General features: G+C 43.4%; 1 protein-coding gene across 8 annotated transcripts; it reads right to left on the bottom strand.

The window, feature by feature from the left end:
* Positions 1-472: 472 nt before the first annotated feature.
* Positions 473-21762, bottom strand: LOC115128280 (transmembrane protein 268-like). 8 transcript variants are annotated; one of them, XM_029657980.2, is made up of 10 exons: positions 21632-21721; positions 16964-17033; positions 15936-16065; positions 15478-15572; positions 10207-10314; positions 9847-9999; positions 3997-4119; positions 1643-1732; positions 1058-1276; positions 473-797 (listed from the first exon to the last, which is right to left on the bottom strand). In XM_029657980.2, exons 3-10 carry the CDS (start codon positions 16051-16053, stop codon positions 627-629), a joined length of 1077 nt encoding a protein of 358 aa, XP_029513840.1. In that variant the 5' UTR covers positions 16054-16065; positions 16964-17033; positions 21632-21721; the 3' UTR covers positions 473-626. The 8 variants fall into 8 exon arrangements, with proteins under 8 accessions (XP_029513840.1, XP_029513841.1, XP_029513837.1 ...); XM_029657981.2 differs by having other exon boundaries at positions 21628-21646; XM_029657977.2 differs by lacking the exon at positions 16964-17033 and having other exon boundaries at positions 21632-21762.
* Positions 21763-25086: the final 3324 nt, after the last annotated feature.

Raw genomic sequence — 25086 nt, 5'->3', positions numbered from 1 at the left:
GGTCTGTCGCAACATGCATCTCTGTTCCACTACACCTCCCTGCCTCCCTTGAGCGGACCTGCACTGTCGCTCACTGTGTGTGTTTGTGTCATCGGGCCAGGCACCGGATACTTATGAGCCAATCACCTCAGCAGTTGCGTCAAGGCTGATTAATAACGATGGGCAATGAATGAAACTGTGTGCCACATGCTCCTTCTGTGTAGCTGTGCAGTCAGCCAAGATCAATGATTCATGTTGACCCCTTGAGTTTAATACTTTCTCTGCATCAATGAATCTGTTCAATCTTGCCCCCACTCTCTTTTATATCTCTCCAAAACCTTTTTATTTGTATTTATTTAACCTTTATTTAACTAGACAAGTCAGTTAAGAACATATTCTTATTCATACTTTGCCCTGTTTATCTAAATGCAGTCCCAAAATGTCTTAGCATGTACCGTAAATTAATATCCCTGTCTACATAAGGACAAACCTCTTAAAGATATATATTTATTGTTTGTATAATTTAATGCAAAACGTACACAGTGGGTACTAAATCGTGACTTTTATATTGTCAGTGCAAATATTCTATTGTCCTACAGTAACATATTATTTAAAGTGGAACGCATCAGCGTTTCTGTGTCCCAGTCTTATAATCCTAGGACCTTGGTTTTTATATACTGACAGAGACAAAGGGAGGCAGTGGTGCAGTGATTCCTCCTGTGGTGTAGGGGGTGGTGTGTGGAGTTTGGCAGCTTTTCAGATACCAACAGCTTGACATACACCGCACCGTAGGTCAGTAGAAGTTGGAGTGCTTTGGCCTGCAAAAAGGGATATGTTAGTATAACATAACAACAAAAGAGACTTCGTAATACTGTATTGAACACATGCTACAGTCTATAGGTAGGCTATATCTTAAACAGTGGTGGCTGGAGCCCGTCCTCCAGATTTCTCCCTCCACCAGCCTCCACTAATCTGGAATACCATTTGTTCAACATGATGCACTAAAGAAAAATCCTTTAGTGAGGTGTCTACATTGTAACATAAGATTACAAGTATTATTGAAAGCAGTCTAACTAACCTGAGCTGGTAGTATTTGGTCCGGTACCAAAATGTAGTTAGTAGTGAGTTTGGTGTCCTCCCTCTGGCTGGTTGAGGTACTGCCTCCAGCCTCATCGTTCATCAAGAGGGGCCTTTCCTCATCAGAATCTTCATTAACACTTGACTCCACCGCCACAGGGTCAAGGGTCATGACCTCTGACACCAGGACAAGGTGGGACATTCTCTTCTCGAGTCTCTTCTAGGGAGTGAGGGGAACCCGTTACAGTGCATTGTCTGCTAGTGCAACACAGAAACACTGAATGGTGATCATCACAAGATTGCCTTGCGAGGCAATTGAAAGGCAATATACACCAAATAAAACCCTCCGATGATAGGCCTAAAACACTATGTAATACTCAAATGTCTCCTATTGTCAATGTCCAATTTCATTTCAATTTTGCTCAGACAATTCCTTATAACAGCACACAGAGATTTGTCAATATCGATCTATGCATATTATATCCCATTGGCTTCCCAAAACAGAATGTCCCTACTGAAAGCCTTGCCAAAGAGAACACGGACACAAATCAATAGAGCGAACCTGGGGACATCGTGATGTACCTACCTGGGCCTCGTCTCCGACAAAGCTCATCTCCTCTAGAGTTTCAGTCAGTGTCCTCAAGCAGCGGGCCGTATCCCAGTACACAATGAACAGCTGAGCGAGACGAGACCACAGACAGGCAGGCAGACGGTTAGAGACAAACAAACAGAGACAGATGGATGAATGTAATGAGGACAGTTTAGATGACTAAAGTTCATATTTGGTCTAGAGGGATCAACACAATATTTAGCATATGGAATTTCTGTAATACACATCATTTCCCGTGTTCCGTTTAGTGACACTCAAGGTGTGGGTCTATGGTCACTACCCCCTGGGCACACACTGGTTGAATCAATGTTGTTTACACATCATTTCAATTAAATTGCATTGAACCAATGTGGAATAGACGGTGACGTCTGTGCCCAGTGGGTAGACTTGTTGTGGATTCATCTCATTCAGGTACAGTGGGGCAAAAAAGTATTTAGTCAGCCACCAATTGTGCAAGTTCTCCGACTTAAAAAGATGAGAGGCCTGTAATTTTCATCATAGGTACACTTCAACTATGACAGACAAGATGAGAAGAAAAGAAATCCAGAAAATCACATTGTAGGATTTTTAATGAAATTATTAGCAAATTATGGTGGAAAATAAGTATTTGGTCAATAACAAAAGTTGATCTCAATACTTTGTTATATACCCTTTGTTGGCAATGACAGAGGTCAAACGTTTTCTGTAAGCCTTCACAAGGTTTTCACACACTGTTGCTGGTATTTTGGCCCAATTCCTCCGTGCAAATCTCTAGAGCAGTGATGTTTTGGGGCTGTTGCTGGGCAACACAGACTTTCAACTCCCTCCAAAGATTTTCTATGGGGTTGAGATCTGGAGACTGGCTAGGCCACTCCAGGACCTTGAAATGCTTCTTACGAAGCCACTCCTTCGTTGCCTGGGCGGTGTGTTTGGGATCATTGTCATGCTGAAAGACTCAGCCACGTTTCACCTTCAATGCCCTTGCTGGTGGAAGGAGGTTTTCACTCAAAATCTCACGATACATGGCCCCATTCATTCTTTCCTTTACACGGATCAGTCGTCCTGGTCCCTTTGCAGAAAAACAGCCCCAAAGCATGATGTTTCCACCCCCATGCTTCACAGTAGGTATGGTGTTCTTTGGATGCAACTCAGCATTCTTTGTCCTCCAAACACGATGAGTTGAGTTTTTACCAAAAAGTTATATTTTGGTTTCATCTGACCATATGACATTCTCCCAATCTTCTTCTGGATCATCCAAATGCTCTCTAGCAAACTTCAGACGGGCCTGGACATGTACTGGCTTAAGCAGGGGGACACGTCTGGCACTGCAGGATTTGAGTCCTTGGCGGCGTAGTGTGTTACTGATGGTAGGCTTTGTTACTTTGGTCCCAGCTCTCTGCAGGTCATTCACTAGGTCCCCCCGTGTGGTTCTGGGATTTTTGCTGACCGTTCTTGTGATAATTTTGACCCCACGGGGTGAGATCTTGCGTGGAGCCCCAGATCGAGGGAGATTATCAGTGGTCTTGTATGTCTTCCATTTCCTAATAATTGCTCCCACAGTTGATTTCTTCAAATTAAGCTGCTTACTATTGCAGATTCAGTCTTCCCAGCCTGGTGCAGGTCTACAATTTTGTTTCTGGTGTCCTTTGACAGCTCTTTGGTCTTGGCCATAGTGGAGTTTGGAGTGTGACTGTTTGAGGTTGTGGACAGGTGTCTTTTATACTGATAACAAGTTCAAACAGGTAACGAGTGGAGGACAGAGGAGCCTCTTAAAAAATAAGTTACAGGTCTGTGAGAGCCAGAAATCTTGCTTGTTTGTTGGTGACCAAATACTTATTTTCCACCATAATTTGCAAATAAATTCATTAAAAATCCTACAATGTGATTTTCTGGATTTTATTTCTCATTTTGTCTGTCATAGTTGAAGTGTACCTATGATGAAAATGACAGGCCTCTCTCATCTTTTTAAGTGGGAGAACTTGCACAATTGGTGGCAGACTAAATACTCTTTTGCCCCACTGTATCTGTTGATAGTGATTGATGCCGCTAATAAAGTTCCTCCCTTTTTGTTTTGACTTCCTACGAGCTAGAACATTTGTTACTGTCTGATTAGGATATAAAAAGGGCCTATTTAAATTCAACTACAGAATCAATTCATCGATATATAACTTCAAAGTGTCTTGCCATAATGATCGGTCAATGGAAGCGGTTAGATTTATACCACGAAAAAACAGTAAAGGTATTTAGAAGTAATCTCGATTACAAGAAAGGGAGTGTGATAAAAAGGTTTGACACAAAATGTCTTCCATCTCAGATTGAGCTGCCTATATGTGCAGGTTACTGTAGGCTACCTGTAGAGTTCCAGTGCAGTTCTGCACCCAGTCAGCCACGCCCACCAGTAGCATATGTTGGCTCAGCCTCTCATTCACCTGGATGAGTCGCACGTCAATGTTGATGTTTATCTGTAGGAAGATCTACGTTAAATGTTTTTTGGTCTTAAAACTGTTTTCAGACTACAGTCCAATATCTCTATAGAATTGATGGTGTTCAATAATGAACCACATAGGTTTCAAAGTGTCTGAATATTTATCTTCAATCCTCTTGTGTGGCATATCTATGTAGTCTATTCATTTGCTTCCACAAGCACAGATGTATTCCTATTAATATCGATGCATAATTTATGTTGCTACCACAGCTTACTAATTTTAGCACTGCGATTAAAGATTAGAAGGCATTTTATAATTAGGCTGCTCATTTAAGACTATCTTTTCCTGCAGTGGGATTTCATTCATATTTTTCATAATTCATTTAAATTGTAATTAAAACTGCTGAAAATCAGGTGTTTCTATGTCAAACAGGCTCTCAGCCAGCCAAATCACCAGTTAAGATCTTGATCAGCCTTGCTCCCCTCCAACACAAGGTCATAAATCCCCAGCTGTCAGCAGAGCCATAAATTACCAGCTGCTCACTGCTCATTTACATTTTCATCATGTAGCAGATGTCCTTGCCCAAAAATCCATATTATATATTTTCCCTGTTCATATGTCAGCCATTGAAACCCATGCACATTCGGTTTGATCACAACAATACGTTATCCAATAAACCACCAATAAGCCATTGGTTAAAAAAAACATGACTTACCTTTTATTGAAGCTATGGTTATGATGTCATTATTCCATCACAACCATTTGATCATCTTTTCAGATGTACCGGAAAAGATTGCCTCGTTCACATTAATCTAAAATGGTTAATGCTAATGTATTGATGTTTTAGCTAGGCGTAAATCCATTTCTGGGAAAAATGTGCAAATATTCTGTGCAGCACCTATGCACATTTGGTTTCTACAGTCTTTGACCTTTCCAACTATGTAAAACCTGTCCTATTCGGTAGAAGTATCATAATATAACATGTATGAGTATCGCTCCCTATGCAGTGACTTAGTGTGTACCGCTCAGACACGAGTGTTGCATGTGAAATTTCTGACCAATATCCACTCAAAACCCGCCCAAAAAGCCTGAAAACTAGACCAATTGTATTTGTATACAGCAAGAGTTGCCATATTTATACAATTAACCCTTTTCCATAACGCGATTGAGCCAAATACGGAATATCGTAGTAACCTGTAATGACGTTAGAGGCAAATTTCGTTTCCCTCAAAATAATAAGTATTGCGAGCTAGGACATGCCTAGAGAAAAGACAATTTGCCCTTATTAAACTCGCCAGATCATTTTCCATCAATGGATGTCTATTTACCTAATTTGACTGCTATGGAAGTCGATTTACCTAATTTGACTGCTATCTCGTTTAAGCAATAAGGTACAAGGGGTATGGTATATGGCCAATAAACCATGGCTAAGGGCTGTTCTTAAGCATGACTCCTGGATACAGCCATTAGCTGTGGTATATTGGCCATATAGTACAAAGCACGGGCACTTCCTGTTTGAGTTTCTGCCCATAGGATGGGAGGAGCAAGAAAGGAGGGCGGGGGAGGGCCTTGTAAGCATCCCGGAAGTTTGAAGAGCAATGGTTGAGAGTCTTAGTAGGGCAGTCAATATGTTGATAGCATTTTGGCAGCCTAGTCCTCAGATTTGCTTTGTTAAAATCCCCAGCTACAATAAATGCATCCTCAGGATATGTGGTTTCCAGTTTGCATAAAGTCCATTGAAGTTCTTTGAGGGCCGTCAAGGTTTCGGCTTAAGGTGGGATGTAAACGGCCGTGGTGATGACGGAGGAGAATTCTCTTGGGAGATAATATGGTCTGCAGTTAATTGTGAGGTATTCTAGGTTGGGTGAACAAAATGACTTGAGTTCATGTATGTTCCTAGAATTACACTATGAGTCGTTAATCATGAAACACAGCCGCCGACAATATTTTGGATTAATTGCTCTGGGGAGAGTGAACAAGGATCTGCTCCAGGGAAGTTGTATTCCTGGTCATAATGCTGGTAGTTATGTTACTGCCGCTCTATTATCCAATAGTTCTTCCCGGCTGTATGTAATGACACAAAACATTTCCTGAGCTAATAATGTAAAAAGTAGTACATAAAAAAACAAAATACTGCAACGTTTTCTAAGAGCTAGTTGCGATGCTGCCATCTTGCACAGACCAGCTGGCTGGTATGTTTATGGGCATATTCAATCTCTCCGTATCCCAGTCTGCTGTCCCCACATGTTTCAAGATGGCCACCATTGTTCTTGTACCCAGGAGGCAAAGGTAATTGAACTTAATGGCTATCACCCCGTAGCACTCACCTCTGTCATCATGAAGTGCTTTGAGAGACTAGTTAGGGATTATATCGCCTCTACCTTACCTGCCACCCTAGACCCACTTCAATTAACTTACCTCCCCAATAGATCCACAGACGATGCAATCGCCATTACTCTGCACAGTGCCCTATTCCATCTGGACAAGAGGAATACCTATGTAAGAATGCTGTTTATTGACTATAGCTCAGCATGCAACACCATCGTACCCTCCAAACTCATAATTCAGCTCGAGTCCCTGGGTCTGAACCCTGCCCTGGCAACTGGGTCCTGGACTTCCTGACGGGCCGCCCACAGGTGGTGAAGTTAGGAAACATCACCTCCACTCCGCTGATCCTCAACACTGGGGCCCCACAAGGGTGTGTGCTCAGCCCCCTCCTGTACTCCCTGTTCACCCATGACTGCGTGGCCAAGTACGCCTCCAACTCAATCATCAAGTTTGCAGACGACACAACTGTAGTAGGCTTGATTACCAATGATGACGAAATAGCCTACATGGAGGAGATGAGGGCTCTGGGAGTGTGGTGCCTGGAAAACAAACTCACTCAATGTCAACAAAACAAAGGTGATGATCGTGGACTTCAGGAAACAGCAGAGGGTGCACCCCCCTATCTACATCGACGGGAGCGCAGTGGAGTAGGTGGAAAGCTTCAAGTTCCTTGGCGTACACATCACTGACAAACTGAAATGGACCACCCACACAGACAGTGTGGTGAAGGCGGTGCAACTGAGCCTCTTCTCTTTATATAATGTTTATATATCTGCCATTACTCATCTCATGTGTGTTTACTATTTTTCTATACTATTCTATTGGATCTTAGTCCGTTCCACTCTGACATCGCTCGTCCATATGTATAGTGGGGACAAAAAAGTATTTAGTCAGCCACCAATTGTGCAAGTTCTCCCACTTAAAAAGATGAGAGGCCTGTAATTTTCATCATAGGTACACTTCAACTATGACAGACAAAATGAGAAAAGAAATCCAGAAAATCACATTGTAGGATTTTTAATGAAATTATTTGCAAATGATGGTGGAAAATAAGTATTTGGTCAATAACAAAAGTTGATCTCAATACTTTGTTATATACCCTCTGTTGGCAATGACAGAGGTCAAACGTTTTCTGTAAGTCTTCACAAGGTTTTTATATACTGTTGCTGGTATTTTGGCCCATTCCTCCATGCAGATCTCCTCTAGAGCAGTGATGTTTTGGGGCTGTTGCTGGGCAACACGGACTTTCAACTCCCTCCAAAGATTTTCTATGGGGTTGAGATCTGGAGACTGGCAAGGCCACTCCAGGACCTTGAAATGCTTCTTACGAAGCCACTCCTTTGTTGCCCGGGCGGTGTGTTTGGGATCATTGTCATGCTGAAAGAACCAGCCATGTTTCATCTTCAATGCCCTTGCTGGTGGAAGGAGGTTTTCACTCAAAATCTCACGATACATTGCCCCATTCATTCTTTCCTTTACACGAATCAGTCGTCCTGGTCCCTTTGCAGAAAAACAGCCCCAAAGCATGATGTTTCCACCCCCATGCTTCACAGTAGGTATGGTGTTCTTTGGATGCAACTCAGCATTCTTTGTCATCCAAACACGACGAGTTGAGTTTTTACCAAAAAGTTATATTTTGGTTTCATCTGACCATATGACATTCTCCCAATCTTCTTCTGGATCATCCAAATGCTCTCTAGCAAACTTCAGACGGACCTGGACATGTACTGGCTTAAGCAGGAGGACACGTCTGGCACTGCAGGATTTGAGTCCCTGGCGGCGTAGTGTGTTACTGATGGTAGGCTTTGTTACTTTGGTCCCAGCTCTCTGCAGGTCATTCACTAAGTTCCCCGTGTGGTTCTGGGATTTTTGCTCACCGTTCTTGTGATCATTTTGACCCCACGGGGTGAGATCTTGCGTGGAGCCCCAGATGGAGGGAGATTATCAGTGTATGTCTTCCATTTCCTAATAATTGCTCCCACAGTTGATTTCTTCAAACCAAGCTGCTTACCTATTGCAGATTCAGTCTTCCCAGCCTGGTACAGGTCAACAATTTTGTTTCTGGTGTCCTTTGACAGCTCTTTGGTCTTGGCCATAGTGGAGTTTGGAGTGTGACTGTTTGAGGTTGTGGACAGGTGTCTTTTATACTGATAACAAGTTCAAGCAGTTCAAACAGGTGCCATAAATACAGGTAACGAGTGGAGGACAGAGAAGCCTCTTAAAGAAATTACCAACATAATTAGAACAGTAAAAAAAATGCTTTGTCATTCCCATGGTATATGGTCTGATATACCACAGCTTTGAGCCAATCAGCATTCAGGGCTGGAATCAGGTTTATAATTGTAAACAAATTCCCTTTGCGCATGTGCATAACTATAGATAAATCTGACAGGAGAGTTTAAGTGAGGAAAGTTGGACAGAGGATCTCAATATCTTAGCAAGAAACACTTAGACGAACATAAAAAAAAATATTAGCCTACTTTCTGGCAATTGTGCTGTTATGTGCCAGATGTTAAGACTACAAACCATTATAAATGGCCGATTTGCGAGATTGACTTGTCATTTCAATAGGCATAGGCTACAGACTAAAATATGGGTTTATAATCAACTTTGCCATGGTTTGCTTAGATAAAGGAAGGATGCCTATAGCCCCTGATAGGCCCACATCTCATTTCAGATAGTCTACAGTAGCCTAGACAAGGTGTAGGCAAGCTGTAAACTGAACGATTTAGCAGCTTGCTTAGTTCAAATTAACAGAAAAATGTATTCAACATGAATAGCGAGGCGATTTCGAGGTTAGACATGCTTGTTTCTCCCAATAGCCTGCCCGAATTGGCTACTGGGGATGTGGTCATCATTTCAATCACTGAATTTAATATTAATAATATGTACATTAACTAAATATGCTTGTCAACAATAGCCAGTGTTTTTAAAAAAAATTTAAATGTTTTACCTGAAGCCTAATTTGACTACTGTTACCGTCAATCTAACGCGTTCTAACAACCGATCGGCAATTGCGATAGAGCTTTGATAACTTTTACTTTAATTAATTAAACATGCCCACTTAGTGGCAAAAAATGTATTTGCAATGACTCCAGTTATATTTTCATTTGTGTTTAGATTGATGAGGGGGAAAAAACAATTGAATAAATTTTAGAGTAAGGCTGTAACATAACAAAATGTGAAAAAAATGAAGGTGTCTGAATACTTTCTGAATGCACTGTAAAGTGTAATTGCGATGCAAACTCAAAATATAATACATTTCAATTCTGTATCTGACTAGGTGTTTTCTTTTTTTAAGCCCATAACCATGTGTGTGAGGTGTATACTTTTGCTTCAAAGTAGATTTGTTTAAGACTACCAAGATATCCTCTGTATGACCCTACTTTAGCCCAAAGCAGTAAAACATTAAGTGCTGTCAGACTGATAAACAGATTGAACACCCACCTCCTTGTTACTATAGTAGAGGATGACGATGATGAATGTGGTGAGGAAGATGGAGACCAGACTGACAGACAGGCAGATGACCCAGTAGTCAGTGACCGAGAGATACATATGAAGAGTGGAGAACACAGCACACCATATCACCACATATATAATCTGGAGGGGAGATAAAATGATACACAGTATAAATTGAACATACTAACTCTGAACAAATACAGGACACATTAGTAGAAGACACCCAGATGGTATAGGAGATCAACAGATACTGGATACTATTGTGAATAATGTAATGGATGTAAAAAATATTTTTTTATATAACTAAATCACCCTTGTGTTATTAATCAAGACTTTGAGGGACCCTACCGGTGCCATGATGAAGTGGATGAGAGAAGAGTTAAGGAACAGGTATCTCCTGACCGATGGCACATCCAGTGCTATGTCTAGAGGTGTCTCAAAGTCTGCCACAGGAATCTACATTGGAGAAACCAAATGAACCAAACAGTGGATACATGGTAATAATGTATTCTAAATGTAATTTTCCATGCAATGGCCTTCATAATTTACCAAAATGCATTCCACAAAATAAACAAGGTAAGGGAAAAAAGATCAGGGGAAAAAAAGACTTTGACCTGCAATATGTGTCAGGGATGTGGGTGGTCAAAAGTTTGTAAAAGTGTGTGTGACATATTTATTTCAAAAACATTGTATATCCCTTTGAGTGGTGAAGTTATTAATTACACTTGGGGTGGTGTATCAATACCCCCAGTCACTACAAATATACAGTGACCTTAATAACTCAGTTGCCGGAGAGGAAGGAAACCGCTCAGGGATTTCACCATGAGGCCAGTGGTGACTTTAAAACAGTTACAGAGTATAACGGCTGTTTAGCTCTTTGTATGACTTTTACCTCCTATCCAACTTGTGTGTCAATGACAACAAATTTACCGGCGGTAAATTTCTGCTGTCCTGTCATTGATAAACGACGTCAGGCTCTGCCGCTTACGACTGACTCACCAGCATGTTTTTTTTTTGCGTCGTCTATGTCATTGTGCGTCAGGTTTGTAAAGCGGTGACATGAGGCATAATGCTTATGAGGCATTTGCATGTGCAGACCACCTCATAACCGGAAAGAGATTTGCGGGTTGCTATTCAACTGTTTTCATTTGGTTGTAAACCTGATTTAACAATCTGCCATCGCCAAGTGGATTTGGAGCAAAAGTTAAATATTGACAGCACAAATGTGAAAAACGAATCTGTCTCAAGGCAGTTCACAGTACTTACCCCAACTTACACCAAATTCAGAATATGTGCAGCACAAGGCACCCACTCTGTCAATAGGTTGATCTCTCGTATGTGCGATTGCAGACCTTTGGTTGTCATTGTCCTTTGTGTCTATGTGTTGCACAGAACAATAACCAGTGACAAGTCCCGAGTGGCGCAGCGGTCTAAGGCACTGCATCACAGTACTAGAGGCATCACTGCAGACCTGGGTTCGATCCCAGGCTGTCTCGCAGTCGGCCCCGACTGGGAAACCCATGAAGTGGCGCACAATTGGCCCAGCATCGTCCGAGAAATTGGAAGGGTTTGGTCGGCCGGGATGTCCTTGTCCAGTCGCGTTCTAGCGACTCCTTGTGGTGGGCCGGGCGCATGCACGCTGACTGCGGTCGCCAGCTGTACAGTGTTTCCTCAGACACATTGGTGCGGCTGGCTTCCGGGTTAAGCGAGCAGTGTGTCAAGAAGCAGTGCGGCTTGGCGGGTCGTGTATCAGAGGACTCATGGCTCTCGACCTTCGCCTCTCCCGATTCCGCACTGGAGTTGCAGTGATGGGACATTACTGTAACTACCAATTGGGGAGCAAAAAAAGAGGTAAAAAGTACCAAAAAAATGAATAAATCAAATAACAGTCAGTTTGGGCATTTTTTGTTTAAGTTCTTGCTCCTGCTGTTGTTTTATTTTCTGTACTTTTCTGGGCCCCACACAAGCCACTCTGATTTTTTCCCACTAGGTAGAAATGCTGTGGCTACCACAGAATTCAGTAGCAATACGCCATCCCATCTGGTTTGCACTTAGTGGGACTATAATTTGTTTTCAACAGGACAATGACCCAACACGCCTCCAGGCTGTGTAAGGGCTATTTGACCAAGAAGGAGAGTGATGGAGTGCTGCATCAGATGAAAAAAAGCAGGAAAAGCAGTCAACAAGTGCTCAGCATATGTAGGAACTCCTTCAAGATTGTTGGAAAAGCATTCCAGGTGATACTGGTTAAGAGAATGCCAAGAGTGTACAAAGCTGTCATCAAGACAAAGGGTGGCTACTTTGAAGAATCTCAAATATAAAATATATTTGGATTTGTTTAACAATTTTTTGGTTACTACATGATTCCATATGTGTTATTTCATAGTTTTGATGTCTTCACTATTATTCTACAATGTAGAAAATAGTCAAAGTAAAGAAAAACTCTTGAATGAGCAGGTGTGTCCAAACCTTTGACTGGTACTGTATATATACTTTTAAAAATGTCTTGCTGCCTCTTGGGCCCCACACGGGCCTGGGCCCAGGGACTCTGCATTATCTGGCCCTGCCTCTCCCTAACTATCCCAGACAACCTTATCCAGGTGTAGAACTCTAAAGGGCCGAAAGTCTTGATTAGGGTTTTGTTCCCTAAATCACACAGTATGACTCAGCGGCTGCCCAGTCCAGTCGTGTGGAATTGTACTTATAGCAGCATCCATTGAAGTCGTACCAGCCCATGGGGCAGGATTTTTGGGATAGCTCTTCACCCCGGTCAGGAGTGTCATTTTTAATACCCAAAGCAAGGCTGAAGATAGAGACAGCACAGAGGAACACAAACATGGTTCTGGTTGGGCTGGTAGGCAGGTAGGTATGCTGGGCTGCAGTGGGTCCTGTCCTTTATTCTAATTTACAGAAGGAAGGTTTGGCTGGTGGGCATCATGTCATAGGTGGATCATGTACAGACATGACACATCCACTATCTCAAAGTAAATGTTATATGAATGTACTATTAACCTCAGCCTTTACTGAAGCTGTTTAATCTGTCAAATTCACTTCAGAACCTAACAAAAACAAATTCAAAGAGATAAAAGAGAGAAAGTTATTTCTCACTTCCCTGTGCTCAAAGGGGCTGATGCTGAGAGACCAAAGGTAATCGCCTCGTTCCGCCCCAGTTCCACCCCCCTGGACACCTTCTCTTCTCCATTCATCATTGCAATTGTCCAGTGTAACCTGTTCTCTGGGCAGCCAAACAAATCCTGCACATGCGCAGAAGGGTTGGTTCTTTAGCTATCGGGAAGAAGGTGTCCAGCCGCTCCGCTCCAAATGCATCACAACAGCCAGTCTAGATAAGGGGGTATTGCCACGCAACCCAGAAGTCATATCACCTCTGGAGATGTATTCTTCTCATAATTCCTGTGCCATGTTTTGGTACAGGGCTTTTGACACCAAAAACACACACTGGATGTGATGTTTTGGCCAACAACTTTGACTTGAGGTAAAATTTTCAACATTAACCGCGGTTCAATTTTATTTCAATTAATTAGACACGGTATACTGATTTTTAAGAATATAACTTTAAAATGCTTCATGAGCTTAGTACACCGGTCTTACCCCATCATACCCCAAAATATAAGGATAGGCCGGGGATTCATTCCGATCTGTAAAGTAATTTCCGATAGAGCCGACAGCGTTTGTCTCTGCGAACACGGAAACTGCCTTTAAAAGGTGCATAGCCTAAAAGGGGCAATAGGCTGGAATCGCGGCCTCACTCCATGGTTTATATTTTGATTTAGTTTAAGTCTATTTTAAACAAACTATTGCCTATAGCTTAAAAATATGTTAAACTATCATGTTGATCTCATGGACTAAGTCATGGCATGCAAAACTTTATCAATGAATTTGCTTGCATTTCTCCATCCTAGCAAATTAAGTTTTGGGGCTGTTTGCTGACACACAAATTCAAGATTGTGGCTTTAGCACGTTTTTCTTCATGAAACCTTTTCAGATCGAAATAACAGTAGACCTATATTTTGGTGAGACATAAAACAGTCTGATAGAGGAAGTGAGATTACAAGTTCATTTAAACTCAGTAAAAAAAAAGAAACGTCCCTTTTTCAGGACCCTGTCTTGCAAAGATAATTCATAAAAATCCAAATAACTTCACAGATCTCCATTGCAAAGGGTTTAAACACTGTTTCCCATGCTTGTTCAATGAACCATAAACAATTAATGAACATACACCTGTGGAATGGTCGTTAACACACTAACAGCTTACAGACGGTAGGCAATTAAAGTCCCAGTTCTGAAAACTTAGGGCATTAAAGAGGCCTTTCTACTGACTCTGAAAAACACCAAAAGAAAGATGCCCAGGGTCCCTGCTCATCTGCGTGAACGTGCCTTAGGCATGCTGCAAGGAGGCATGAGGAGATGTGGCCAGGACAATAAATTGCAATGTCCGTACTGAGATGTCTAAGGCAGCTCTACGGGGAGGAAGGATGGACAGCTGATCGTCCTCGCAGTGGCAGACCACGTGTAACAACACCTGCACAGGATCGGTACATCCGAACATCACACCTGCAGGACAGGTACAGGATGGAAACAACAACTGCCCGAGTTACACCAGGAACGCACAATCCCTCCATCAGTGCTCAGACTGTCCGCAATTGGCTGAGAAAGGATGGACTGAGGGCTTGTAGGCATGTTGTAAGGCAGGTCCTCACCAGACATCACTGGCACAAGTCCACCGTCGCTGGACCAGACAGGACTGGCAAAAAGTGCTCTTCTCTGATGAGTGGCGGTTTTGTCTCACCAGGGCTGATGGTCGGATTTGCGTTTATTGTCGAAGGAATGAGCGTTACACCGAGGCCTGTACTCCAAGCGGGATCGATTTGGAGGTGGAGGGTTGGTCATGGTCTGGGTCGGTGTGTCACAGCATCATTGGACTGAGCTTGTTGTCATTGCAGGCAATCTCAACGCTGTGCGTTACAGGGAAGACATCCTCCTCACTCATGTGGTACCCTTCCTGCAGGCTCATCCTGACATGACCCTCCAGCATGACAATGCCACCAGCCATACACTGCCTGTTCTGTGCGTGATTTCCTGCATCCTGCAAGACAAGAATGTCAGTATTCTGCATAGCCAACAAAGATGCCAGATCTCAATCCCATTGAGCACGTCTGGGACCTCTTGGATCAGATGGTGAGGGCTAGGGAATGTCCGGGAACTTGCAGGTGCCTTGGTGGAAGAGTGGGGTAACATCTCACAGCAAGAACTGGCAACACTGCAGTACTTAATGCAGCTGGTGGCCACACCAGATATTGACTGTTACTTTGATTTTGACCCCCCCCCTTTGTTTAGGGACACATCGTTCCCTTTCTGTTAGTCACATGTCTGTGGAATTTGTTCAGTTTATCTCTGTTGTTGAATCTTGTTATGTCCAAACAAATATTTACACATGTTAAAAAGTTAAATGCAGTTGACAGTGAGAGGACGTTTCTTTTTTTGCTGAGTTTAGTTCAAGCTCCCCACACAAGTGGACAGGCTGCTTGACATTTGATGAGAATAAAAATGGCCAGTGGGCAGAGAGTGTGTGTTTATGTGTATGTTTGTGTTTGCTCTGACCTGGAAGCCGTCCCTCTCCAGCAAAGCCCTGCAGAGCGACAGATCAAACCTGGGGCTCAGCATGGAGGAGGTTGGTACTGCCAGCACACACTGACCTGGAGAAGAGAAAGGGGGGAAACAGAAGGGAGAGGGGCAGAGAGAGACGGTAGGAGAGAGAGGAGGGAGAGAGAGAGGCGAGGAGAGTGTTCATTTTGACAATAACACATTCTGACAGAGATTTTAACAGTGATGAAAAAGGAGAGAGAGTCAAAACATTGAGAAATAATTTTTAAAAAGGTATTGAGGGTAAATAAATAAAGTGGGACATTGTGAAAAGGGTTTGTTTATCCCAAAAACTTGCCAGGATGGAAAAAATAGAACAAAGAAGAGAAACAAACCAAGAATAATTATTTGACAAAGACCATATATTGATCAGAGTTTTACCCATAGTACAATTTGATAACTATGTTACTACGCACCATTCTTCCATCTAGATGTTCTTCTGTTTTCTGGCAGGATCTTGGATGATCGTCTTAGGTCAGCTTCAACATCACTCTCGTCTGAATGCACAGAAGTCTTGTCCTCCATCTCATCCATGATGACGAGACCCTGAACGAGCAAAAACAGTCATACAGCTGAATCAAAATCCCTGGAACCGTAATTCAGAGAAAATTAGTAAGAGCATGAACGGCCCTGACCGTCAGCGTGAAATACACAGTGCATCTGACCACAGCAACACAGTTCCCATTAGCCTGGTCCCAGATCTGTTTTTGCTGTCTTGCCAACTCCTACAATGACTAAAAGAGTTGGAAAGCCTGCACAAATCGATCTCGGACCAGGCTACATCCGTTGCTCAAGCAAACAGATGCTTGGTCTGATTACAACACCACTTCCCAGCTGTCCCATGTGCCGTAGGTTGTCAGATATGTGTGTAAAGTATACACAGTATATGAAGTGAGTAATAACATTACAGCAAGCAGCACATTCCAGTGTGATGCAAAACAAAGAAAGACATTGAAATTAGAACATTTGACGAATATTCCCTCAGTAGATAGTGTTTTCCTCTGGGGCATGGCTTGTACTGACACTGTTGGAGAAAACATGTCCAATGGCTGAAGCTCTCTTCGAGATGCCCAATCGGAGACTGCAGCTTTATCTAGCAATTGGCATCAAACGCCAAAAGCTTAACTTTGGAGAAGTCAGTTGAGTTAAGACAAGCACTTGACGTGTCCTATGTTTCAAAAGCAACCGGAAACCACATCACTTCTCCTTTTAGAACAGATTACATTGCCCTGCTATGTTATGTCAGCATGTTGGAGAAACCAACAGAAGAATGAAACTAAAGTTTACCAACAAGGTTTCTGATTCAGCACTTTCGAGTTTCAACTTAAGTTTCAACAATCATTTTAGTAGCTGACTTTTTTTTACCCGGCTACAGACTTCATAGGTTTCTGTTAAAAGTGGCTAAGCTGTACAACAGTAATAAGATGAGATAGACATACTGCACCTCAACAGGGTCAGTCTTCAACGCACAATACACAGCCAAGTTATCGCTCTGCTTTCAACAGCTACAAACTCTGAAAGAGAAAGTGAGAAAATAAAGGGACAGAGAGCAGCTACACTTTTAGACACCACTGTTGCTTTCTCATTCTCTCGTTCTCGCTCTCTCTCTCCCACCGTCCCTCTTTCCCTCTTTCCCGCTGTGTCTCTCGTTTGATTGTTAGAGAGGGAGACACATTTTAGCACAAACGTGTGAAAATGCTGTCGGCAAGCGTGACTTCAAGTTGTCTTCTTCTATAACCTACACCAGTTCTCTCTCTCCTCTCTATTTTCCTCTCTCGCCCTCTATCTCTCTCTCCTTTCTCTCTCTCTCAATTCAATGTTAAGGGCTTTATTGGCATGGGAAACACATGTTTACATTTGCAAAAGCAAGTGAAATAGATAATAAACAAAAGTGAAATAAACAATAAAAAATGAACAGTAAACATTACACTTACAAAAGCTCCAAAATAATAAAGACATTTCACATGTCATATTATGTATATATACAGTGTTGTAATGATGTGAAAATTGTTAAAGTACAATAAAATAAATAAACATAAATATAGATTGTATATACAATGGTGTTTGTTCTTCACTGGTTGCCCTTTTCTTGTGGCAACAGGTCACAAATCTGGCTTCTGTGATTGCACACTGTGGTATTCCACCCAATAGATACGGGAGTGTTTCAAAATTGGATTTGTTTTCAAATTCTTTGTGGGTCTGTGTAATCTGAGGGAAATATGTGTCTCTAATATGGTCATACATTTGGCAGGAGGTTAGGAAGTGCAGCTCAGATTCCAACTCATTTTGTGGGCAGTGTGCACATAGTCTGTCTTATCTTGAGAGCCAGGTCTGCCTATTGTCAATTCAATTCAAGGGCTTTATCGGAATGGGAAACATATGTTAACATTGCCAAAGCAACTGAAGTATATAATAAACAAAAGTGAAATTAACATTAAAAATGAACAGTAAACATTACACTCACAGACGTTCCACAGAATAAAGACATTTCCCATGTCATATTATGTTGTATATACAGTGTTGTAACGATGTGCAAATACAAGTACAAAAGGGAAAATAAATCAACATACATAAATCTCTCTCTCAAGCACACACTCTCATTCTCACTTGCTGCTGTAAGCAAGTGAGTTGCCAACTTTCAAACAGTTTGACTACGCTGGTGCCCCTAATGAAAAAAGTACCTTTACAAGTGCCTGTTTACACTTTTATGTGAATGACTGTGTATTGCTGTGTAAGAGCATGTGATGTTTGATGTGTGTTGTGTGCGTCTGTGTGTTTCATGACAGATGTGAGGGGAAAAGCTCTTCAGGGTTTTCTCCTCATCTATTCACTCTACTCCTACTTCTAGGAATGTTTTTTAAAGATAAAAAACATTTTACAGAGTCGTTGTGTGCACCAGTTACAGTTGAGGTTCTGAACATAAAGAAATACACATGACTAATAGGACAACTCTCCAGAGACTATACAATGTAGAAACTATTACATTTAAAGGTCCTACCTACCCGCACTTAAGATGAAAGTAATTTCCATGACTGGAAGTCTATGTGTATCTGTTAGCTTACCCATAGACTTAGAGTCATTGCGCAAACTCTAGTTAGCATTGGCTCGCAAAACAACCTCTAAGTTCCTTTATACTGGACACAGAGACATAAAAACGGTTTCCATAAGTTCATTGGACTTTGGGGAAATAGATAAAGAGCCTCATTACCCAAATCCCCTTTTAAAGTCCCATATACTTTAATACAGTTACAGCATTTCAAACATTCCCCCAGAAGCATTTAACCTTTTCCGTCTCAACTATTTGGTCCTTTTTCCTCACATACAACTACACTTCCCAATATACACTACAAGGCCCAAAGTATGTGGACACCTGCTCGTCTAACATCGCATTCCAAAATCATGGGCATTAATATGGAGTTGGTCCCCCCTTTGCTGCAATAACCGACGTTGGAACATTTCTGTGGGGACTCAGTGTCACGCCCTGACCATAGAGAGCCCTCTGGGTTCTCTATGGTGTAATAGGTCAGAGCGTGACTAGGGGAGTTTTCTAGTTATTATAGTTCTATGTTGGTGTGTGAGTATGGTTCCCAATTGGAGGCAACTGAATATTGTTGCCTCTAATTGGGGATCATACTTAGTGTGTCCCTTTTCCCACCTGCGTTGTGGGATATTGTTTTGTTTAGTGCCTATGTTCGCTACGTACTGCACGTTCATTAATTCTTTGTTGTTTTGAAGGTTCACTATAATAAATATGTGGAACTCTACTCATGCTGCGCCTTGGTCCGATTATTTAAACGATGGTTGTGACAAAATATCCCATTACAGGACCAAGCAGCGTGCCCAGGAGTTAAAGGAGAGTTGGACATGGGAGGAAATACTGGGTGGATGTGAGACCCTTCCTTGGCAGGAGTCGCCAAGGAGTATAGGAAGACAGCGACGGCCACAAACAGCCCAAGGGCAACCCCAAGATTGTTTTGGGGGGGGGACACAAAGGGTGGTCGGCTGAGACGAGGAGAGAGCCAGAGTTGGGAGTTGATGGAGCAATTGGAGGAGGGAGATCGGAGAGAGATGTTGGTTAGATGTAGTCTGCAGCGCACTCGCCATGAAGAGCGTGTCATCAGTCCGGTGAAACCTGTGCCGGCGCCACGCGCCAGGCCTCCAGTGCGCCTTCCCAGCCCGGTACGTCCTGTGCCGGCTTCCCGCACTCGCCCTGAAGAGCGTGTCATCAGTCCGGTGAAACCTGTGCTGGCTCCACGCACCAGACCTCCAGTGCGCCTTCCCAGCCCTGTACGTCCTGTGCCGGCTCCCCGCACTCACCCTGGAGAGTGTGTCACCAGCCCTGAGTCTCCAGCGACGGTCTACAGCCCGGAACCTCCAGTGACAGTCCACGGCCCAGAGCTTCCAGCGACGGTTCACAGTCCAGAGCCTCCAGTGACGGTCCACGGCCCGGAGCTTCCTACGCCGGTGCCATGGCTGGAGCCTTCCTCTGCGCCGGTGCCCAGACCAGGCACGGCGTCCAGTCCCGCTCCATGGCCGGAGCCTTCCTCTGCGCCAGTGCCCAGTCCGGGCACGACGTCCAGTCCCGCTCCATGGCCGGAGCCTTCCTCTGCGCCGGTGCCCAGTCCGCCGGGCACGGCGTCCAGTCCCGCTCCATGGCCGGAGCCTTCCTCTGCTCCGGTGCCCAGTCCGGGCACGGCGTTCAGCCCCGCTCCATGGCCAGAGCCTTCCTCTGCGCAGGTGCCCAGTCCAGGCACGGCGTCCAGTCCCGCTCCATGGCCGGAGCCTTCCTCTGCGCCGGTGCCCACTCAGCCACAAGAGCATTAGTGAAGTCAGGCACTGATGTTGGGCGATTAGGCTTGGCTCGCAGTCGGCATTCCAATTCATCCCAAAGGTGTTCGATGGGGTTGGGGTCAGGGCTCTGCAAGCTAGTCAAGTTCTTCCACACCGATCTCGACAAACCATTTATGTATGGACATCACTTTGTGCACAGGGGCATTGTCATGCTGAAACAAGAAAGGGCCTTCAACAAACTGTTGCCACAAAGTTGGAAACACAGAATCGTCTGGAATGCCATTGTATGCTATAGTGTTAAGATTTCCCTTCACTGGAAGTAAGGGGCCTAGTCCGAACAATGAAAACAGCCCCAGACCTTCTCCACCAAACTTTACAGTGGGCACTATACATTCGTGCAGGTACCGTTCTCCTGGTATCCGCCAAACCCAGATTCGCCCATAGGACTGACGGATGGTGAAGCGTGATTCATCACTCCAGAGAATGCATTTCCACTTCTTCAGAGTGCAATGGGGGTGAGCTTTACACCACTCCAGCCAATGTTTGGCAATGTGCATTGTGATCTTAGGCTTGTGTGCGGCTGCTCGGCCATGGAAACCCAATTCATGATGCTCCTGACGAACAGTTATTGTGCTGAAGTTGCTTCCAGAGGTAGTTTGGAACTCGGAAGTGAGTGTTCGACAGATGATTTGTACGTACTACGCGCTTCAGCACTCGCCGATCCCGTTCTGTGAGCTTGTGTGACCTACCACTTCACGGCTGAGCCGTTGTTGCTCCTAGACGTTTCCACTTCACAATAACAGCATTTACAGTTTACCAGAGCAGCTCAAGCAGAGCAGAAATTTGACAAACTGACGTGTTGAAAGTCCTATGACGGTGCCACATTGAAAGTCACTGAGCTCTTCAGTACGGGCCATTCTACTGCCAAAGTTTGTCTATGGAGATGGTGGTGTGCTCGATTTTATACACCTGTCAGCAACGGGTGTGGCCAAATCTACTCATTTGAAGGGGTGTCCACGTACTTTTGGCCCTGTTGTGTAATTTACTTTTACTTGACCCCCTCTTACTCACTTACACCCCCCCCCCCCCCTCGCTCTCCCAGCTTGACTCATTAGTCTAACCACATGACTGGTGGAATGAAGTCTACACTTCTCAGAATGGGAGAGTGAATGAGACAATGAGTCCACAACAACAAACTTTTCTTGTAATAAACAAATGGAAATAACCTCACAGAGGTGACAGAACTAAGATCGTACTTGAAATATATGAGGCAGCAATGCACACACATTGCCTAAACACACAAACACTATTCCTTACCTACCTTAGCGTTGTTGTCCCAGCTGGTGTGTGAGTTGATCTGGATACCAGTGAGTTTAGCAGATGTTCTCCAGGTTGTCATGACTCTGGTCTGGTGGTCCGCTGCTATGGGCTGGGACTGTCACACATTAACTCTTGCCCCACAGGCATGAACGCACAAGCACACGCGCACACACATGCAATGATGGACGCACGAGCGTGCACAAACACACACACGATCACACACGCACTGACAAATTAGAAATTAGATCATGGAAATCTGTATACTTTTGTGAGACTAAATAGATTAACTCAGTTGACCTGAAACATTGTCTGGGGACAACAATCTGATGACTCATGTAATAAATGTGTGAAGGATTCCACCTTGGTGTTGAGATTACAATGAAGTTTCATATTGTTCTCTCTATAATTTCAGGAACGCGATGAGGGCAAAGTTGAGATGAAATGTTGACTTGGTGTCTCAATGGTTTTATTACCCAGACTACAGTAAACAGTGTGACCGTGTTATGGCACAACACAGTCATGTTGGCCAGTCTTTCACGGCACTACAGTTCTCTGCCTAGAATGCCATCTTGGGGTATGAAGGAGTAAATAAAATGTAATACTTAGTGTCAGTCACTTATCATCAATCGTAATGGTAATATTGAGGGTGAACAAAGTTCATATTCAGTTTAGAGTGATTAACAATGTTTAGCATATTTATATATTTTCCCTTTCTGTAATACACATTATGTCCAGTGTTCTTTCTGTAATGTTCACTAGACTAGATGCTGCATGTCATGGAGTAAACTCATATCTGTTTATAGTGATTGATGCCAGACTGGAAGTACAAGGACCAAGGGCACACTGATTATTGTGTGGTTGGCAGGTAGCCTAGTGGTTAGAGCATTGGGCCAGTGGCCAAAAGGTTGCTAGATCGAATCCCCGAGCTGACGAGGTCGTTCTGTCCCTGAACAGCCACTGTTCCTAGGCTGTTTTTGTAAATAAGAATTTGTTCTTAACTGACTTGCCTAGTTAAATAAAAAAATATATATATTGTGAAACACTGTGTGATTCTGTAGCAGCAGACAAAGTCACTACCTTTTGTTTTGGCTTCCTTACAAGCCTCTCAGGCTGGTGTTTACAGTACAGCTGGTGCTGTCTGATTAGTATTGAAGAGAGGCCAGTTAGACATTTCTCAGCTTCTATGCTGGATGGTGTCTCCAAGAGGCCAGTTAGACATTTCTCAGCTTCTATGCTGGATGGTGTCTCCCTGTTGCAACTTGTCTTAAACTCAATTGATTTATGATTGACTGTATCTATGACTGCTCTTCTCTTTTGTTCACCTGGAAATTCCTATTACAACCTATTACAATCATCATCATCATCATCATCATCATCATGTGGCTGCTCAGTGAAACAACCTGTCCTGACTTGTCATAGACACTTGCTAAGAAACTTTAATAAGCAAGCCTTCCTTCATGACCTGGCCTCTGTAAATTGGAATAGAATCAGCTTGATCCTCTCTGTTGAAGACACTTGGACCTTATTTTTTTATATGTTCAGTGATATTGTTAACAAACATGCCCCCATAAAGAAAATGAGAATTAAAAACAGGTTCAGCCCCTGGTTCGACCGTGATCTTGCAGAGTTACTCATTTACATTACATTTAAGTCATTTAGCAGACGCTCTTATCCAGAGCGACTTACAAATTTGTAGGTTTACTCCACCTCAAGAATTGCATTTAGCTAAATGCTCGGCACAAGCATACTCAGGCTGACTGGCTCTTGTTCAGGCAAATTAGTGCACTCAGGCTATCCGGAAGGCCAAAGTTAGTTACTTTAAGGGGCAGTTCTCTCTCTGTGGGTCTAACCCCAAGAAGTTCTCGAAAACAGTTAAAGACCTGGAGAATAAACACTCCTTCTCACAGCTGCCCATGTCCCTTAATGTTGATGATGTGGTTGTTACTGACATGAAGCACATGGCTGAGCTTTTTAAATCACCACTTCATTAAGTCAGGATTCCTATTTGACTCAGCCATGCCTCCTTGCCCGTCCAACATTTCCTCATCTCCCATCCCTTCTAATGTGACTAGCCCCGATGCTCCTCCCTCTTTTTCCCCTGCCCCACTACAAAGTTTCTCCCTGTAGGCGGTCACTGAGTTCGAGATGCAAAAGGACTTCCTTAAACTTGACCCCCAAAAAACATCTGGGTCAGATGGTTTAGACCCTTTCTTCTTTGGATAAGAGCGTCTGCTAAATGACTTAAATGTAAATGTAAATGTAAATGTTGCTGCCCCTATAATCCCCACGCCTATCTCTGACCTTTTTAACCTTTCTCTCCTCTCTGGGTAGGTTCCCATTGCTTGGAAGTCAGCCACGGTTCGTCCTTTATTTAAAGGGGAGATCAAGCTGATCCTGACTGTTATAGGCCTTCTATTTTGCCCTGTTACTCAAAAGTGTTGGAAAAACTTGTCATAATCAACTGACTGACTTTCTTGATGTCTATAGTATTCTCTCTGGTATGCAATATGGTTTCCGCTCAGGTTATGGATGTATCACTGCAACCTTAAAGGCAACCTCAATGATGTCACCATTGCCATTGATTCTAAGCAATGTTGTGCTGCTATTTTTATTGACTTGGCCAAAGCTTTTGATACGGTAGATCATTCCATTCTTTTGGGCCGGCTAAGGAGTATTGGTGTCTCTGAGGGGTCCTTGGCCTGGTTTGCTAATTACCTCTCTCTAAGAGTGCAGTGTATAAAGTCAGAACATCTGCTGTCTCAGTCACTGCCTGTCACCAAGGGTGTACCCCAAGTCTTGATCCTAGGCCCCACGCTCTTCTCGATTTATATCAACAACATAGCTCAGGCAGTAGGATGCTCTCTCCTCCATTTATATGCAGATTATACAGTCTTATACTCAGCTGGACCCTCCCCAGAATTTGTGTTAAATGCTCTACAACAAAGCTTTCTTAGTGTCCAACAAGCTTTCTCTGCCCTTAACCTTTTTCTGAACACCTCCAAAACAAAGGTCATGTGGTTTGGTAAGAAGAATGCCCCTCTCCTCACAGGTGTAATTGCTACCTCTGAGGGTTTAAAGCTTGAGGTAGTCACCGCATACAAGTACTTGGGAGTATGACTAGACAGTACACTGTCCTTCTCTCAGCACATACCAAAGTTGCAAGCTAAAGTTAAATCTAGACTTGGTTTCCTCTATCGTAATCGCTCCTCTTTCACCCCAGCTGCCAAACTAACCCTGATTCAGATGACCAGCCTACCCATGCTAGATTATGGAGACTTAATTTATAGATTGGCAGGTAAGGGTGCACTCGAGCGGCTAGATGTTCTTTACCATTCGGCCATCAGATTTGTCACCAATGCTCCTTATCGGACACATCACTGCACTCTATACTCTTCTGTAAACTGGTCATCTCTGTATACCCATCGCGAGACCCACTGGTTGATGCTTATTTATAAA

Source organism: Oncorhynchus nerka, linkage group LG4, assembly GCF_034236695.1.
Source record: "Oncorhynchus nerka isolate Pitt River linkage group LG4, Oner_Uvic_2.0, whole genome shotgun sequence".
NCBI classification, from domain to species: Eukaryota; Metazoa; Chordata; class Actinopteri; order Salmoniformes; family Salmonidae; genus Oncorhynchus; species Oncorhynchus nerka.
The sequence above is the reverse complement of the archived record's forward strand: the minus strand, read 5'-3'. Positions and strand labels throughout refer to the sequence as shown.